Below are 19,636 nucleotides of genomic sequence, written 5' to 3' on the forward strand. Positions count from 1 at the left end.
AGATGAAGAGAAACTCAGAAACTAATTTAATTCATCATACAAATTAACATTATTCCTTCATTAGGGTTGCAGATGCTAAGCAACCTTACCTTAAAAGCATAGGAGAGGAATCAGAATTTTACCGTCTTACAGATATGTGTGGTAAGAATAATCACAAACCCAGGAAAACACTTGTGAGACGCTAGACTTAGTCCTTTTAGGAAGGAGAAATGTGGGAGAAAATATACAAAAATAATCGGCATAATATTGTTTTTGAAGCAACTAGCAGGGATTTGGATTTACAATGGGTGGGTTGATTAATGCTTAGTATTATAATTATTGGAAATTATTTCTCAACTGTTTTGGAGTTTCTCTTGACCTTTTTTTTCATTAATAGTCTTTGCTGGGAGCTCTTGCATTCATTGGGAAGAAGGTGGGATTTGCCAAGTAAGAAACGTGTGAAAATCGTCGTTGTCTTTTTATTGCCCTTGTTCTTCAGAGAAGTACCAGCTGCACGTCGCAACAGCAGCCGAGCAGGAGGGCTCTGATCCCAAGCTACGCTCCCGCTGCCAGAGCCGAGCGTTAGTTAGGAACGCAGTCACGTCGGGGTGCTGCCGGGGCTCCCCTCTCGCTCCTCCGCCTCTTCCCCCAGGCTCGCTGTGCTGCTCCGGCACCAAGCACGTGGGACTGGCCTGGGGAACATTGCTTGAAGATGTAAGCAGGGTTAAGCGCTTACGGAGTAACAAGGAGTAGTGAAAACTGCAGTAAATACAGGGTATGTTGCAGGGTGTAACCTTAATGCAGTCCAGCCTGCTGGACTGCCACCAGTGAGGGGGTGGCAAGCCCGGGGGTTTTTGAGCAGTTCCGCTATCTACTTGTCTACAGCAGGAACTTTTTTAATAGCTACTGTATCAGTGGCTCACGGTGATAAGATTGGATGAGCAGTCTTTCATCTAATCCAAAATGGCACGTCCTATCTTCACATGTACATGAGTGCGTATGTGTGACCATAAATTTTGAAGTGTTTTATCTTACGTATACTATATCAGTGTTATTTTCCAGCTTTTCATCATATATGTGCTCTTTCCATATAGGCAACAGAGTTGTGTTATTGTGCAACTGGCTGTACCTAGCACTTACAGTAGAGGGAGAAAAAAAAAGAAAATCTTGTTTAAATATATACATCCCTTGTTAACTCTGAATTTCTTTAATTTTATGTTTTATAAGTGTTTGCATTCATCTTTGTGAAATGTCATAGCAAAGGACCCCATAATCAACTCAAACGTGTATGACTTGAGTATCATGTTAGGGATTGTCTCTGAGCTGCTGGTCTGCAGCTGGTTGGAATAAATTGCTACGGAGAACAGCAGTAAAAATTACAGACTCACAGAACAGCCAGGTCGGAAGGGACCTCGAAAGATCATCTGGTCCAACCTTTGGTGAGAAAGGGAGCCGAGATGAGATTATCTAGTACCCTGTCCAGTCACATCTTGAAAACCTCCAGCGATGGGGACTCCACCGTGTCCCTGGGGAGGTTGTTCCAGGGAACAATTGTTCTCGTTGTAAAAAAACCCCCTCTTTCTTATGTCAATGTGAAACCTTTCACGGTGCAACTTGTACCCCTTGCCCCTTGTCTTCTCTGCGTGGCTCCTTGTGAAGAGAGAGCCTCCGGCCTCTTTGTAGCTGCCCTTGAAGTACTGGAGGGCTGTAATGAGGTCCCCCTGAGCCTTCTCTTCTCCAGGGAGAAGAGACCCAACTCCTTCAGTCAGTCCTTCAGCTAGTCCCGCAGCGTAAAGATGATGGCACGCTGTCTAGGAGTACAATTTCAAACTGTCTAACACAGCTAGCTGCTGCCAGGGAAGCAATCCATCAGCACCAGCACTGGGCTGACACCGGAGTAAGCTGGTTCGGAGATCTACGCGTTGGAAAACTAATCGCTGCTTGTGTGGTTATCTTTCTGTTGCTGTAGTTACCGGTTTAGCATAAGAGATGTTATTGCCAGCGTCTTTATTTCAAGCTATGGCTTGAACAGGTTGTAATTCAAAACGTGTAGCAATAGCTAAAAAGAAAAGGAGCCGTTTTTACCCTACGTCCTGGCCTTTGGAGAGCTTTGATTTCATCTTCAAAACTCCTCAAGCACACGCAAACATAACCCCTTGCTCCGGTAGTGCCCGGTCACCCAGGTTTTACTTTCTCCAAAGATAAATCTGGTTGAATCAATTGCCGGGTTGCCCTGTAAAGAGCCTAACGACGACGGCATCGGCCGCAAGGTAGACCCAGCTATAGGTGTGCTACCCAAATTGAGGGGACAGGCACCCTTGGGTGACAGAGCCTGGGGAGAAAGGAGCAGCTTAAAATAGCTGGACTGCCCCGCATTGCTCACGTGGCTTCGCAGTAGTTGGGAATAAAATAGACACCGTTGTTGGTACGGGTATGTTTATCTATCGGACACCGGTGCTGTGGAGCAGGTTAAGTTGTGATCCCTGACTCCTACAAGTTGGTGCCTTGACTTGACCTATTTCCTCGGTACTGTGCGTCTTCCACTGCTGCATAGGTCACGGGTTGTCCAGACTGCTTAAGAAAATTCATTACAATTAATGTGTAACAGGAGGAAACTTCTAAGATTAACGTATAGTTTGGTCAGCGCTGTGATGGAAAAAACAGCTACTTCCTATGAAATGCTGATCATTTTTATGGAAATAGCTTTATTTAGAAAACATGATATACTTTAGATTAAAATAAATAGCGTGGTTTAATGGAATTATGCAATTAACAGGAACGAAAATACAAAGTTGAATGCACAGTTATGACCCGAGTCATATTGGCTTTCTCCTTCCTGCTAGATTATAAACAAATTTTGGATTAAAATAATGATAGTTTACTCTTTCTATAGCACTGTAATATAATTTCATAGTTAGAGGAGAATGCATTTAAGCCAGCATAGTTGGGTTCTCTCCATAAATTGAAACAAGTCTGATCTAAAACTCATTTACTGTCTTGGAACAGAATTGATCTTGCCTTCACATTTGATTCCCCCACTGCAGATTTTGAGAGGAAGAAAAATGGCATTGTTAGGTCGGTTTAACTAGGCCAGAGTTAGACTGAAAAGACCGGGAAACCAGCTACTAGAAACATTTTCTGCTTTTTCCTTTGTCTCCCTTTCTAATGAATTATGCAAAATCTTACAGAATTTTAAAACAACTTAGGGGCAGCGTTCGTCTGGCCTCACTTAGGAATATTCTTTGCTGTCTGTCCACTTCATGGAAAAAGCAATGTATATTATGCTGTTTAATGGAAACGCTGGGAATTTACTGCGTCTAGGATTGGTTGTTCTGACCTCTGTTAAATTTCCAGCGTTTCCAGTACATGGATAATTACCACAGAGGAAATGTTCCCCCTAAGATTAAATAACATTTCTGATGTTTTTAAGTCTTCAAACTGAATGAGAAGACTTCCCTTCTGATCAGATATGAGGCAAAAAACCTGGTTTTTTTCTTGTATTGTTAAAAAAATGACATCTTAACTGTCCAACAGAGCACCGACTTGCATATGTGCTGCAGAAACACATTCGATTAGGAAGCATTTCATTCTCAAAACCCTGAGAGGCGGTTATAAATTTCAGGACAAGCTGTGCTTCCTCGCGGGGGCTGGCGGCGGGCTGGGAGCCGGCGGGACGGCAGAGCGGGCCCAACGGCGTCCCGCTGGCCTCTGCGCGTAGCCTCTCTGCCCTGCTCCAGCTGCCCGTCTCCCGGCGTTTGGACGCTTACAAACATTTCCTTTCCCATATAAATGAGAACCAGGACTTACAGCAAGTCATAAATGTAGTTTTAAATGTACGCTTCTGCTAATCCCAACTTTTGCTCTTTTTTCAGCGGATGGGAGCCTCGAGTAACAATTTAAACGTACTGACAAAGTAAGCAGGCACTACCTTTCTCTCGGTATTTTTCCAAACTCTATTACTTCTTGAGTATTTGTGGAGAAGGGGCTGTCCCTCAGCCCTCAGAAGAGCAAAGCCAAAACGGCAGCGGCCGTGTGCGGTGCGGTGCGGTGCGGCGCGGCGAGCCCCGCGCGTGGGAGCTGTTCCCCTCCCGTTGCGGTGCCTGGGAGGAGCGGGTGGGGGTATCGATTGCCTGCGCAGCGAACGCCCTATTGTTCTCGGCCGCCGGCAGGTAGGGGCGGCCCGCGCCGCCCCTGGAAAACCTTACTGCGTCGGGAGCGTTGAGAATTAATTGTGAATTGTTGCACGGCGAAGGAAGCGGCGCAAAGCGACCGACCGGCGGCGCGGTCCGACGGTCCTCGCCTGGGCGCGAGCCGCGGATTGCCATCTGGCAGCTACGCGGTGCGCTCTGCGGAGCAAAATGGCCGCACGGCAATCCAGGCTTTCCTCGGGGATTCTCTGCCTGCCCACCCCGGCATCCCCTCGGCGCCGCCGCAGCGCGCAGGGACGGCCGCCCCAGCACTGCGGCTCGCCTGCCGGGGCCGTGCCGCGGCATTGTGGTGGTGTCGCTCGCTCTGACGTGTAGGAATTGGGAATTCTTTCTTTCCAGCCTCTTGGCTTTTCTCCTTTTATGCAGGAGCGACTCAATTTTAATTCCAAATTGTTTTTTACTTCGAATGAAATGCGGTCTCGTTACTGTCATGCGCAGTAACTACTTAGCTTCTTAAGACACTCTAAGACCGTACTTTTGAAAAGAAATATAAAACTGCTTATTCACGTCGATTCTGAAATTACCTTACAAGTTGCAGGCATTGCACCTGTTGCAAGAACGGTACTTGAATAACTCGGAGAGGTCATCACCAAAATGGAAGTCTCTCCTAGAATCAGTTCAGCTGAACAAATTTAAGCGTCAGAATTATATTAAAGGCCAAAAAAATTGCTGAAAACGAATTCTGTAAAAATTAGGAAATTTGACATTGAGTGTGATTGAAAAAAAAATAAAATCTTTTCATCATTATGTCTTTAGAAAGAATTCTTCAAATACTATGACTAGTTAACTTTTAATTTAGGCCTAAAAATATCCTCTGGTTTTATAGCTGTCTGAAAGATGAGACAAGATATGTCATAAAAATTCACTGCACTAGAAATAGGAAGGGATTTAAGGGATATGGACTTTTAACCCAGCCATCCAAATTTATATTTCTGTCTTTTGGTGGACGTTTCACGCAGGTATAGGTCAAATCATCCAGAAAGGGTCACAATTTGGTTTAATTTCTTGTAGAAAACCACTGTGCCCATGGACACGGGGAGAGAGGGCAGACTGAAAAAAAACTAGAGCTATGATTCTTCACCCTTTTTTTTTTTTTTTTTTTTTTTTTTACCATAAAATCAGAAAAAGATGCAAAGCAAGTTAAATCATGTTCTTGGAGTCCATCATTTTTATTTAGTTGGAACTTGATCTCGTGGCAAATTATGAGAATGGGAATCAGAGTTATCAGTGTCTCGTTCATGCCTGTGCTATTGATTTTCCTGAGCAAATTATTTAATTTTTTTAAATCTATCGGCAAAATGGGGATAACAATGCTGACTGATGTAATATGGTTAAAGCTCTTGAGATTCAGCAAGGAAAGACATTTTAGAAAGCCAAGCGGGTATACGCACTGAAAATAACTGATGAGGTTTAGTATTCATGTCACATTTTCATTAGTAGAAATGATGTAAGAACCAAAGGCTCAAACCTTTATTTTAGTGTTCAGGTAAACACGAGAAAGCCGGCAGGTTTTACCTACGCCGCTCGTTGCTGGATAGACCTCTCTGTGGGGCAGCGGCGTGCTGTCGCGTGGGCTGTGTCCTGCGAGGGTACAGAGAAACCGTTGCAGAGAACTGGCAGATTTGCTATCTCTATCCTAAACGTTGAAGGCACTTCAGTACTTGTGTCCGAAATTTTATCCTTCTCTACCGATGGAGAAAAATCTGGTCTGGTTTTGGTACTCCTGATACCTCCCTTGGACTGACAAGGTGGTTGGCTCTGTTCAGGGACAAAATCCCTGCCTGCTGCTCTCTGGGTTACCTCCTGTATGGCTTTTTTATTTCCATACGCTTGTGGCATACGTGTGCCAATGCAGAATAAAACATCTGGAAGAAAATTATATTTTCATACAAATTTTTATAGGAATGTGTCATTTCCTGAGCTACGTTTCTGTTCAGTTACTGCTTGAAGTAATTCCGTCTAGTAAGTCGCACCCTAATGTTTAATGAAAGGCGCTTTTGTCGGCTGGTTTCTTAATGACTTTTTCTAACAGAAGGTATGCGTAAATCATCAAAACTTAGGTTTTACTAGGGCAGATTTTTTATTTTTTGTTTAAAGAGTATGGTGTTATCTAGATTTCCAGCAAGGAAGACAACCTCCCCTGCTTATCGTCATTTCAGCACGCACTGCATGGACGAGCCCTTCCGAAAGCAGGAGCAGCACGCTGAAGCGCAGTCACGAGCTGCATTCTGGTTTGGTAGGATCTTTCTGTCACATCACCGTGTTGGCCCAAACTCCTACTAAAACACCTTTAAATAGATATTCTCTTGCCCGTTTGATGGTAGCGTGAGTGTGTAGGTTCGCTAAAAGATGCCGAATCAGCGCCAGGCGCGAGCAGGGACCTGCCCTGGGCTGCGCGGGCGAGGCTGCGGGTCCCGGGGATGCGCATTAGCGTGGCTGCTCCCTGTCCTGCTCCGCGTAATGGACTCAAAGGTTAAGAGCAAAGGATCTCCGCAGCCCCAATCAGCAGAGCTTTTCCAGGGCTAATTACCTCTTTACTGCGCTGACTCTAATGTGACATGTTTATTGCCTTAACTAACAACTCATTAGCTTAGTTGATGTTTTTGTCAATATTAATTCGTTCATTTAAGCCAAGTCAAAGCTTAAACAAAGATGTCCAGGCTGAGAAACGGGCAGCAGAATGACTTTTGTTCAGTTCATCTTTTTCCTTCGCTCAATTTACACAAGGTAGGTGTCAGTAGGAGCAATGCTAGGAGGATTCCTACAAAAAGGTAGGCCTGTTTCATTGTAGGAACGTTTGAATAGGTGTGCTTTTTAATAAGGTTCTTATATTTGAGAGACAAAATTCACGCAAACTAGAGCTTCGTGGCCTGCTATGCGCTTCAAGAAGCAACTTTCAGTTCCTTTGTTTCACACGTGTAAGGGATTAGTGTGAATGGACTAGAAAAGCGTGTCTGTTGTTGGCTTTTCGGAATGCTTAAAATGACAGGCGGTTTAGTTAATACACAAAACAAGCAACTCGTAGAGGACGGTTCTGAAAACTAAAGAAAAACCTGTTAAAATCGATGGGTTATCTTTATCACAATAGCAAGCTAAGTTAACGTCATTAAGAGGTAACAAATAATTACGTAGAGAGAATGATGAATTATCTTTATCTTTATCTGCTAAAACAAGTGTTGCTTGTTTTAGCCCTCCTACACATTTATATATATGGCATTATTTTTATTTAAAAAAGTCTATTAAATGAAATTATTAATCACGATTCCTCGATATGCAGAACCTGGATCAGAATTCAGGTATGTTGAAGTTGTTTGGGACATCATTTCTCTCTCTCCCCCTGACCCCTTTAAGCTATATTTCTCTCTAAAAGAAAAAAGAGGCGTTGTGGGGAGGAAGGCGAGTGAGTTAGTGAGGATGGACGCCAGCGCTGCCAGGTAACGGTAGCAAACGCAGGCGTGAGGCGTGCAGCCCTCCGAAGGGAGGGGATGCTGCGGGAGGGTTTCCGGCGGCGGGTACGTTTCGGGGCAGAGCCCCCAGCCCCGGCCGGCTTCCTTTGCTGCCTGGGCTCCTCTGCAGCGGTGGTGAGTCATCTGAACCTCCTGCGCTCTGGTGCGGGAAGGTCGTTCGTCCTGTCGTTCTAGGTTCTGCTGCCGCTTTCAGTAAGGAGGGGGATCGTGGCCAGCTTTCCTTTGTTTTCAAGAAGTGACCTGAGGGGACAGTGCTGATGGCAGAGTGTCTCTTTAACGGAAACGTCTGAATGGCCAGGACGCTCAAATGTGACAGAAATGATCCAAAATTCAGTTCCTTCACCTACGAGAGATAAACGTTTGAGCTGACATCTCTAACTGACCTTAACCGCCAAATACGGAGTCCTCCAAAGGTGGAGACATGTCCAGCAGTTCCTGCTGAACCTCTGCCACGGTTATTCTTTCAAAACAGAGAGTTACAGGTCAAAAAGCGAGCGCAGCTCTTCAGCCTGGAGGTGCAGAGCCTCCCCCGGTACCGGGCGCTTTCTGCCCTTTCCGGAGAGCTGCCTGTTTTAGCCAGCAGCGCTCAGCCTCGGGAAGGTGCCACGGCTCCAAACCAACCGCGGCGCTGCGACGGCCCTGCCCCAAAACCTGAGAGCACTGCATCAATAATAATGCGAACGCTAAAAAAAAACGTTCACATGTAAGGTGTGTGTGAGACAAGACTGGCAGTGGGTCTGTAAAAAATGGACTGAGTACATTTCCGATTTGAGAGCCGATTCTCAGTTTTAATTGCTTTTTTATATATGTCTAATGCTCATTTACTGAGGTGCGACACTGGAATGGTGAAAATTATACATCTCCTTGCGAACTTTCGGGCAACTCTTCTCAACGTATAGCTTATTTGTGGGCCCCACGTCAGGGAGATTTCTGCTCGGGTGCATGGGGTGGTATTGTCGTTTAAGTGTTCACGTGCTGTCAAGTGTTTCCTTAGCAGAAGACCCAGGCACGGTTCTGGAGGCCCTGAGATCTGGGAGCGGAAGCGGTCACAAACACCATCCCTTTGCGCATCCCGAGACAGAGCGATATGGAGGCTTTACAAATAATTTCATTCCCTTTCCCAAACAAAGCATTACTAATCCCTACACATCTGACACCGAGGAGGTGTCAGTAGGAAGTATATTTGGCAAGGAAGAAAAATCCTTGCTGTGAAATCGGGTATCTAGTTCGCGAATCGCCCACGTCTGGGAGCCGATGCTGCCGAGCATCTCGGTGACAGGCCAAGGAGCTTTGCTGGATTACCGCCAAGGCTTGCTTCTCTGCCCGTTCCCCTTCTAAACTCGTACGGGGGCAAGAGCAGGACGAGTAGGCAGATCCCCCGAGCTCCTCGTCCCAGTTCATCAGCTCGTCAATACACGTTTTGCTTGCGCGTTTCTTTTTCTGCGTTGCAAGAGAGAGCCGCCGTGCTGAAGGCTGGCTGGGAGAGGACGCCGGGGCGGCAGCTCTCGCTGCGGTGAACGGCCGCGCTGCCGGGGAGCCATGCTCGCCGTGGCTCTGAGGAGAGGGGGGGCTCGGCATCGCGCTGAGACGGCGCCGTTCTTGCAGCGTTAGTCGCTGCGGCTGTGTCCCCAGGTAGTTAGTCCACTTATGTTAAACGTCATCTCTGCCGATGGCTGAGGTGATGACATCACGGCGTGGCGCAGGGTTTTAATTAAAGAACAGAGCCGGTTGTGCCACCTCACCTGAGCCCCTGCGCGTTTGGAAACGAGGAGTTGTTTTGGTGGAGCATTTTGGTGACTTGAGTGACTTATTTTTGCTGTTCTCACTCAGTTAAGCACACCTAGCGTGAGCTGCTTCTAGCTGTAGCCAAGATACCGCTGAAAAGGCGTGTAATCTCAGCATGGTTTATTTTAACTGATGTTTTCTCAAGTTTAATCTTTTAAGCTTGTTTTTCTTAGACATCCTTTCAAAATGATGTACCTTTTTTTCTGAAAACTTTATTACGTATGTTAATATCATTACAGATTTTCAGGGTTTTCTTAGCAAGTGTCTGTTGAAGGGAGGATTTCTTTATCATTTCCGTTTTGATTTATTCTATAATTTCTATTTTGATTTATTTTGACTTCTTTTGCAGTTTTCAGGCAGAAATATTTAGGCCTGTAGACTTATTATATTTTTTTTCCAAAAATACATTTAGTACTATTTCTTCTGTAGTGAAAATACTACGTTTAAGTCTCAGCACTGGCAGTATTGGCATGGGCCTGTTTGATTCAGGTCACGGTGCCACGTAGACTGATGCGTTCCAGTAACAAACCGCCCGTCGTTGCCGTTGAGAATGCTTTAAAATTCTCGTCGGCAGCGGCTGGCAGGGTTGTAGCATTGCTGACGGGGTGCACGCGTCCGGTCAGTCCTATGCTCCCGCGTAGCAGAACAGCCTCCCTGCCTCCTGCTGCTCGTGGAGCTGGGAGTGGTGGCGGGGAGCGTGGATAGCCTGTACCCCGGGCAGGCTGTACCGGTATCCCCGGCCGTGCCCAGCGTCGGTAGTGTCCGCGTCTGGGGACTGCCGTGGGTTGCCATCCTGGATTCTGCATGAAATCCATGGCACGGGGAGTTAATTAACAGCCCTGCAGTTAATTGTCATACCTGATACCCACGGAACCGCGTCTGTCTCACTGACGTTGGGAAGACCCTGCAGTTGGAAGGTTCTGCACTTTCTTGGTGAGATGAAGCCTTAACACGGTGACTTATGAGCAGGTTTCTGTACTACGTGTTTCTCAAGAGCAGGTATTTGGAAACAAGGCAAAATCAGTTCTGCAGCTCTCTCTTCACTGTCCCGTTCTCTCCCGCTCTGCTCGGCAGGCAAGGCGCTGACGTTTCTGCTGCTGCAGCCGCCCAGCCCCAAGCTGCCCGCGCACAGCACCATCCGCAGAACCGCCATCGACCTCATCGGCCGAGGCTTTACCGTCTGGGAGCCCTACATGGACGTCTCCGCCGTGCTGATGGGCCTTCTGGAGCTCTGCGCTGACGCGGAGAAACAGCTCGCTAAGTAGGTACCTCATTTATTCACTTACAAATACTTGCATCGTTTCCCACCTGCGGATCTAGGTTTTGCAGCAGTTCGTCCAAATCCTGACAGCTCTGGTACTTGGCCAGAAGGTGGGACAAGGAATAACTCCTTGTTTCAAGGTTTGCATTTGACCAGTACCATCTAAATTACAATTTCAAGTCTGCTTTCGTCCGGCCCGGTTTGCAGCCTCGGGCAGCTGCGGTGGGCCATCTCGGAAAGGAGAGGGTTTAACCACGGCGGGAGAGATCCAGTCGCTTGAGCGCAGCGGCACTGCGGTGCTGGCTTCTCGCGGCACGGGGAGTCACCCCGCCTAAACTGGGAGACACCAAGCTCTTGGGAGGCATTGCCTGGGGCTACACAGCATTAATCTTCCGGTAATACTGCTAGTAATTTTGAGAAAAGAAGCGAGTTAAACAGTTTTATATCTAAAATATGTCTGTCTGTCTTTAACATAATATTTTTTACCCTTTCTTAACTGTAAAAATAGTATTTTCAGAAGGTATTTTCCACCGGTGTCTCTGAATACCTGGATTTTTTTTTCCCATGGTTTTACAAGCCATCCCATCAGGATGTGAATTGTTTTGGAAAGCACATTTTGGAAAAGGTGGTTATTTTATCAACAGCATCACTATTAATAGCATCAAGGTAACTTGTAGATTTAAGGATTGCTAAGAAATCATAAACTCAATAGACCACAGCCTGTCTCTAGGGTCAGAGAACAACTTATTAAAGTGTCCTAAATCAAGATTTATACGGTATGCTGTCTTGTAGCTCCATTCTAACCTCTTTGAAATAAAATCTTCTTTCAATCAGGTATTTGTAATTGGGGTTGGGGGGGAATTCATGAGGAATTCTGACACTTCGACATAAAATACACAGAAAAAAATGTAATACTGGTTTTTTGTGATGGGTGGGTTTTTTGGTGCATGGAACTCTAAGTGCATCTTTGTTCCATTTCTTAGAAATTACTGTAATTGTACAACTTCTAGTTGTGTATACACCAGTATGTATGCGGGTTGTCACACTTGATAGTGCTACGTGCTATCAATCACGCCATCAAATAATTATGGCTAAATCAAATAATTATGGCTAAACGCGTAAGCGAAGTCATTAAGATGACTTGTGCAATAAAGGTAGTGTCTTACCTTTTTTTAATGCATTTTGTGTTAAGATAATGGGATTCTTGAATATTAACGGTTGGGATTTATTTAATGTATGCAGCTTTGCAGGACATGAGTAGCATTTTCATTGAGTATCCACGAATTTTATGATCTGAGGCCGAAATGTAATAAATTTCAACTGGGGCCCCGATTCTCACATGAACAGTCTTTACTCACACCATTAATCTGATTAATGACAACAAGACTACTTGCACAGGAAAGGGCTTTGCAATATAGTCCTTATTTTTATTATTGTTTGTTGTAAAATTGATCACCTCATCTGAAACTTCTTCTAAATCTCTGTCCGAACAATTTTTTTCTGTATTTAGTTTTTATAAAAAAAGCAAGCCACTTAAAAGTGCAAAAGGAGAGGCTCTGATTTCTTGTTTAAATAAAGAAAAAATAAAAAGTCACTGTAAGAAGCAACCACAGCAGGCTGTTTATATGAAATAAAACCACCATACTATGCTTTATGTAATTGGCTTTGAAAGCTATTTCAAGCTTCCTGCTTTTAATGGAAAACCTTGAAAAATATAAGTGGACATGCATTAGTGTCACTGAGATAAAATTTTTATTCATAGGTACATGGCTCTTGCATAGGAACAAATTAGTCCCCAGTTAGGACATACAAAACGTGTAGCTCCTGCTCTAGGCGGGGGATTGCCTGGAGCAAATACAAATTTCGTGTTTATTTGGTTGCCGGTATGAGTTAATACTGCAGTATTGCAGCTCTGCAGACATCCACTTGGAAAATGACTGTTACTAAAAATACTTCAATCTAATAACAATTTTCATCACATAAAATCTAGCAATAATTGATCTTTTTTCTAACAAAACCTCAGCGCGTTTTTGTTGTTGAGCGCGTTTATGTTCTGAAATGCGTAGGCTGGCGCCGCGTTCGCAGTGCTGCGGTCCGAGTCCGGGCTGACGGGCCGTGCTTCCACGCAGAACAGGACAGACCCTTCCGCCCCTGCCAGTCGCGGCGGTGCCGGCCCTTTCGGTAGAGCTTTCCTAACCCGCACCGACTGCCGTTTTAGTGCTTTCTAAGTCTGGCATCCCAAGCGCTGTGCGAATAGTCCCTAGGGGTTTTTTTAACATATTTCATGCTTAATTTTTAATTTATGTAGTGCTCTCTACGTGGTATTTTAATTAGTGGTGTTCTTTAAGTGTTAATTTGTAACCCATTCAGTAATTGATAAACCGTTCATTGACGGAGAAACCATTTCATTCCTAAAGGAAGACGGCTGACTGGTCTGTGATATTTTTCTTTGCAAGCTTTTTGCTTGGGGGAAAGAAAAAAATCTAGTGTCTGAAATTGCCGAGGTCATCATAATTGATTATTTAGGTATTAATTGTACTGTATTTCTTTTCATGAAATGCAGAGGTTCATTTTTCATCAGGTAATAGCTTGCTCGATGGCATTGCTAATGTCTGCCAGGCTTTCTGGGTATGTCCCGAAGCGCGCGGGAGAGGAGAGGTGTACGTGAAAGGAGAAGGAAATGTCTGCAGGACTTTACAACTGCTTGAAGAGTGCAGCAGGCCTCCACGCGCTGGGGATACTCAGTGGCACGGGAAACGCTGCGCTTAGCGGCAGGAGGGGCTTTGCTTAGCTTACAGATGTCCTTGTTTGCAGCATTACCGTAATAATCCTGCTGCAGATATTAAAAAAAAAAAAAAAAACAAATCCTTTAACAATTAGCCAGTTTTCCATTTTATTCTAAGGCTGTTGTTTGCTAAATCACAGCAAACACTGCTCTTTCGTGTTGCAACATATGAAACCCTAGAATATCCCTATGATTACAAATATTGTCAAGTGTTGAAACTACGTACTTACATTTTCAGTTACTTTTCTGTTTTAGTCAAGAACTTCTGTAGCAATAACACCTAAGGCCGTGAGCACTTCTACGCGCCCGTAGCGTTTAACCTCAGCTTCAAATCTTAGAAGACGGCTCCGTTATGAAGGAATTGTACTTTACAAATGTGTTTACAGACGTTTGCTTATAGACACACATATGTTAAGCGCTGGATGCAATAAGGAACTGACCGGGGCTGTCTTAGTACCATCTATGCATTTTATCATCCGTCCGTGGAGGTGTTAAGCTTTCTGCCTTTCTTTTACGTTATGCTAAGGCAGATATGGCCCATTTTATACAGCAGTTTTAATTTCCTCAAGGTTTAAAGAACGAACGATTGCCGTGTGTTGGGGGGGGGGGGGGGCTGTTTCTAGAGAAATACGTACAAACTGGATGAACGTTGTTATTTGTCTGAACTTCAGTTCTTTCTGGTAGTGTGAGAAAAGAAGCCAAACTGTTGTGCCTGCCCAGAGAATCTCCTAAGCCCTATTGTATGTAAATGTAGGCTCGCAGAAGCCAAGCGAACGCAGTTCTTCAGAAAGTCATTTTCATCTTGCGATTACATCCTTAGCTGTCATAAAGATTAGTATGGCTCTCTATCCACGGAGCACTGAATAAATGAATGTATCAGCATGTAGCCTTGAGGAGCCCGATGCAATTTTCATCATGATAAATTGCATAATAAGTGAGAAAGTGTTTGCTTATTAATCCATAACAAGATTTAGATTGAAAATGGCCTGTTACATTCATGACAGATACAGTACCGGCTGCAGACAGACGAAGATGGAAAGAAATAGAGCAACAATGTGTGCAGGGGGTTAAGTGTGCATCTTACCCTCCCGGTGCCCTGCTGAGCTGCCCCTTTTTGTGCCTGATTTACCGTGTACACAATAACAGCGCACAGCTGCCTGGCTTCTCTCCCTGATGTTAAGAACGTTTTATGAAAGAGCTTTTATGTCAAGCTTCTGCTTTAAAAAAAAAAAGGAAAAAAAAATCACTTCACATTTATTGACCAAAAAAAATAGCGGCGTTTTTCTTTTTTCCCTTCTGAATTAAATAAATATCTGAGCCGTTATCCAAAACTCTGGTATTTATAACTCCTCCACTCTCCCAGTTCATCCTAGTCCCCAAAGATTACACCGTGCTAGCCTGCCATGCTGAACGAAACTGCTCGGTTGTGAGGATTAAGAGTATTTTTGCAGCATTTATTAGGCTTTGATTTCTTGGCATGGATGACGATAGGGATCATTGCTGTCCGTTATTTTTGCTCTTTGAATTACAAGCTACAGTTTGGTATAGATTATGATATAATATACCAAAATTAGCAAATTGCATTCTAATCGATCCATATGTTTTTATATATATGTGTGTACTAAAATAATTAGGCTGAATCTCTTTAGTTTTGATTGTGTTTAGTGGAAAACGTTACTATGCTTTTATATTCTTATGGATTCTATCTGTGGAGCCGTAGGATATATAGTAGGGGCATCCCTAGTTTTCAAGTACGGTGGAACATTTTTAGAACGTAGCCTAAACAATTGCTGAAATTGAGGGTTTTAAAGGAGAAATGTGAGCTGGGTACTGGGTCCTAAAGGTGATGTGGCAAGCTACTGCACGCTGCCACTACAGAAAGGATTTGAACCTGGAAATAGCGGGGATTTGTGTCCGTGTCAGTTCTGGGGTGGACCTTGGATTCCAGGAGGCTGGAGCCCACCCTAGAGAGCTGCAGCTGCGTCACGAAGGGCAGGGGTCCGCTGGCACCTGCAGCCTCGTGGAGGCCGAGGAGGAGGAAGAGGAGTAGCACACTCGCTGGCTTTATGCCGCGGAGGGAGTTTGGTTCCTCCCGTTCGTTCAGCCGTCACTTCGAGGCTGCCTGTAGCAACAAGAGTGGTTTGGAGGTGTATTGATGTAGAGGTTTCTCTTAAATAAAATGGGATATACCCGTCTTCCCTTTTTTCCTCTCCCTCTGGCCGCAGAGCATCAAAGCAAAGTCTCCAACCAGAGGAGAGAAGAGGGGCTCAGTCTCTGTTTTGCAGAATAGCGGCTTTCCCTGAAGGGCGAGATGGCCCCATCTTGGCACCCGTCAGCAGATCCCTGGGAGACATGTCCTTTGTGAGGTCCCTCCCGAGCTCCATGCAGCCAGCTGGGTCACTGCTCGGCTTCCTTCTTCCAGTCCAGTTAACGAAGAGAGCTTAGCCAAGGTCATTACCTTTTATGCTGAAATCTCGCATTCTTAGTCCCATGAAGTTTTCACCTGGCATTGCTTTATGGAAGTCAAGAAACGTAGAGGTCCGATTGCTACGTTTTCTGTTCACTGCCATCGAAACCTTTTCCGTCTGCCTGTTTCCTAGGTATGACCTACAGCTCTGCCCAGGTAGCTTGTTCTTTTCCACATGTTTTAAGAATCAGCTTTTTAAAAGCATCTTCCTTATTTTTTGTAGATAGGGAAGTGCATAAACAGTACTCTGAAGCTGGGATAACTTGTGCTATACATATAAACAAGTTATCTATTAAAATAATCTGTATTGCGTTGAAAACATTATTCAAATAGTATATTGGTTCCCAGAAAACTCGAGCTGTTCGGATTACTGGCGTGGGGGAAGTTGGTGATGGATTTGGGAAGGGAGAGAGCATCGTTCCCTGATGACGCAGGATGCTGGCCCCTGAGATCAGCCTTCTAGAAATGAGCTAAAAGGCACAAATCACGAGCACAAATGAATACAGCAATAAATCCAAGGGTTTTACTGTCGTTTGCAGGTAGAACGTCGTCTCCGGTGTTAAAGGCATGCGTTACAGCACAAGCTGCATCCATTTTGTCTGTGTTGTGCGTACAGAAACGACTCCTCGAACGTCTGCGTACGGTGCGGTGGGAAGTCAGGGGCAGGATGAGGACAGGAGGGACAGCACATGCTGCCGGCTCTTGCTGGGCGTGCAGAAGTCCTAAAGCTCATCAATACAAGAATAGAAGTCCGGGTGTGAAAGGCAGCATTCCCTCTGTACGTTAGTTTTGCATCTGCTTCGGTTTTGTTCTGGGTTGCGGTGCGGTGTGCCTGTCCCATCTCTCGGGGCTTTCCTCTGAAAGAGGACGTGCAGAGCAGCTGGCCCAGCCCAGGAGGGGGTTAATCTCTGCCCACATACTACCACTGCTGAGCCATGCTAATGAATTAACAAAAAGCCTGTTGCTTTTCAGGAAAATGCACGCTTTACCAAGCACCCTGTAAGGAAAAGTGCTGCTGGCAGAGACATGAAGCCTTTTGAGAGAAACGAGTCCTGGGGCTGAGGGTTTGGTTGCTCTGGGGGGATAATGAGCCCCTCTGGAAGCCTGACTCCATACCTCCTCCTTCCTGCCTCCTCACGTTTGTCCGTCACATCCACGCGGGATTTTTTAAGGTCTATTCAAATATGGTTTTACAAGTAAAAGGCCAACGGGGTCATCTTTATTGTTGCAGAGACCTTATTGGTTTTCAGATTCAGTAATGTTAATGCATACAATGATGGTGAAGAGTGGGAAAGAAAATGGCAATAAACTTCGGTATGTATTTAGGTGAATTCAGGTCTGTAAAATGGTGATCCATACCTCATCTTGTTGTTGCTCTGGAAAAATAGTTGATGTGGCAGAGAATGCGTTAACCGCCCTGAAGTTCTTGTTGCAAAGTATTTAATTTGTAAGCTTCCAGAACATAAAATCAGATCTTGCATAGAGAATTATATTTAAGGACACTTTAAAAAAAAAAAAAAGAGAGAATGTGTTGTCCTCTATAGACATATCTCTCTCTAAATTAAAGAAAGAAATAAAGTAACTGTTCGGTTACCATGCTACCTAAATCCTCTACAAGAGCATAAACAGACTTTGCAGTAAGCTAGTCGAGTTTGTAAACTTCTATTACTCTTCACAAAAAAGTTTCAGTCAAAGAGCACTGGGGAAGAGGAACCCCCTCAAATAGTGCGCGAGAGGAGATTTTCAGTGCGCCCGAGGAAGCACCACGCCACGCTTATTTTCTCTCACGCACATTCACATGTGGTCTCTAGTTGAAGTGTTGGGGGAAAAAAACCACCTTTTGTGCTCTCCATCCTGGCTCTGAAAATGTAGGTTTCCTCCTGTCTCACTTCCAGATAATGCCGTCGTAAAGTCTAGCGTAAGAAACATCCCAATAATTTCTGTTGAAGAGAAATAATTTTTCTGGTTTAGCCTGAAAGAAGAGAAGCGCTCAAATATTGTCACAGGGTGAATAGACAGATTAACCCAAATATTTTTGGAGTTTGAACAGGTGAATGATGCTTTTTCTTGCCATTTGGAGTCCTGCGGGTTTGAACCCCACGGGCTTTGTGGCACAGCACGATGGCAATGCTGACGCTGTACCGGGGGGGGGGGGTGTGCCTGGAATACAAGGCACGTGTAGCGGGATTTCCACGTCTTTGGGGTCGTTTCCATTCCTCCTTTCCCTCATTTCTTTTCAGAGCAGGTTCTGTCCGAACTTTGTTGACCATGATAAACCAGTTTTTACAAATTTGGAAGCGTATAGAGATGCTAAAGGGATAGGAGTGTGGAATGATTGTACTCTTCTCCGTGACGCTGCTTTTATTTCCTGTGGCCTGCCTGCCATAGAGGTTGCTGGCAGCTTTCTGGTTTAAAGAAGCCTTGAGGCTCCCCTGAGGTGTAAGGAAGGGCTAAGCCAACCAGCCCGGTGGGTCCGGAGGAGTAACGAGAGCTCGTGGGGCCCTTTGCCTCCCGGGTGTGCCGAGCGAAGTGGACGCGGCTGAACCTCTGGCCGGCAGCCTCTGAACTCGTGCCGGCAGGCTGGGGACCTGGAGCAGCGCGTTCCCGTTCAGCCATCCTGATAGCACGAAATGCGTAAAACGAATGCAGCGGGAGCGCTGGAAGCGGCGGCCCGGACTTAAACGAGTAATCCCTCTGGCAGCGCGGGACTGCGCGGGTGCGTAAAGGCTGCAGAATGAGAGGCGGCTGGTCGCGGCTGCCGCTAATGGTGCTGTCTGGTGCGCTGTTGTCACTGTACTGCGTGTGGTAATGAGCCATAACTTACCCACCTGGGCCAGCCTCGGCGTCCGGAAATGCACGGTGTCCTTCGGAAACTGCAGATTCTAGATAAGATTATCTCACGGGACTAGTATGCCTTTTATTGAATGGTTTTTTTCTCTCATGTACATCTGTCAAAGTATTAAGCCATTTGAAATCACATTGATAGTAGAGAAAGCTGCAGATTTTATCTTTTTTCATATAATAAAACGATCTCGTATTGTTAACGTGCACTTGAATGACATAGTTGCTTTAACGAAAAGCTTCACTTTAATTAACACTTAGCGTTCACGTAGACTCGTAATATAACCAGCTAAGGTGAAGGAGCTGCTTTAAAACTCGATGCCTCTGCGCTGGCCGGTTAGCGCCGTCCGCTCACGCGGGCTGGGAGCTGCGGTCCTCCTGCGCGGCGTGGGAGCATCCGCTCCCTCCCTGAGCCCCAGAAACGGCGACCGCTGGGTGTGGTGGTGTGCAGGGAAGTACTTCATTTCCCCCGAAAAAGAGTAAGCCTGTGCACGTTGTTTGCAGGTCAATACCTTTTTTGTTACGTGATCTCTAAGTAAAATAGCAAAGCGAAGGGGTAGCTGAGCAGGGGTTTCAGTGCATTCTCAAACACAATTTTTCATGCCTGGGCAAAATCCATGAGGAATTGCAGCGTAGTCGGATGGTGGACTGATACCAGGAATGACCAAGAGAAATTATCTTTCTTTTGTTTTGTCTTTATTTTTTATTTAAAAAGACTTCAAGGGCTGCTGCTTGCTGCTTGGTGGAAGTGTGGTCATAGCAGCAGGATTGATCAGACGATATGTTACAGGAAAACTTTAAAATGTTTTAGGGCTGGCAGACTGGTTTGTGGCCTCTCTTTCC

The 19,636-nt window shown here is 45.3% G+C and overlaps 2 protein-coding genes across 10 annotated transcripts in view; both read left to right on the forward strand.

Annotated features, from left to right (window-relative positions):
• WDR7 (WD repeat domain 7) overlaps positions 1-19,636 on the forward strand; it is a 144,260-nt gene that overhangs the window by 87,131 nt on the left and 37,493 nt on the right. For all 9 annotated transcript variants that reach the window (XR_012773568.1, XR_012773567.1, XM_075489070.1 and 6 more), the window contains one exon: positions 10,514-10,700. Coding sequence is in view for 7 of the 9 variants with exons in the window: in XM_075489070.1 (XP_075345185.1) it covers positions 10,514-10,700 (187 nt within the window). In the remaining 2 variants the exon portion in view is untranslated. The remainder of the gene's footprint in view (positions 1-10,513; positions 10,701-19,636) is intronic.
• The window catches only part of NEDD4L (NEDD4 like E3 ubiquitin protein ligase), a 564,086-nt gene that overhangs the window by 42,525 nt on the left and 501,925 nt on the right, over positions 1-19,636 (forward strand). The gene's annotated exons all lie outside the window — the stretch shown is intronic.

The sequence above is a fragment of the Mycteria americana genome, assembly GCF_035582795.1.
Source record: "Mycteria americana isolate JAX WOST 10 ecotype Jacksonville Zoo and Gardens chromosome Z unlocalized genomic scaffold, USCA_MyAme_1.0 Scaffold_30, whole genome shotgun sequence".
NCBI lineage: Eukaryota > Metazoa > Chordata > Aves > Ciconiiformes > Ciconiidae > Mycteria > Mycteria americana.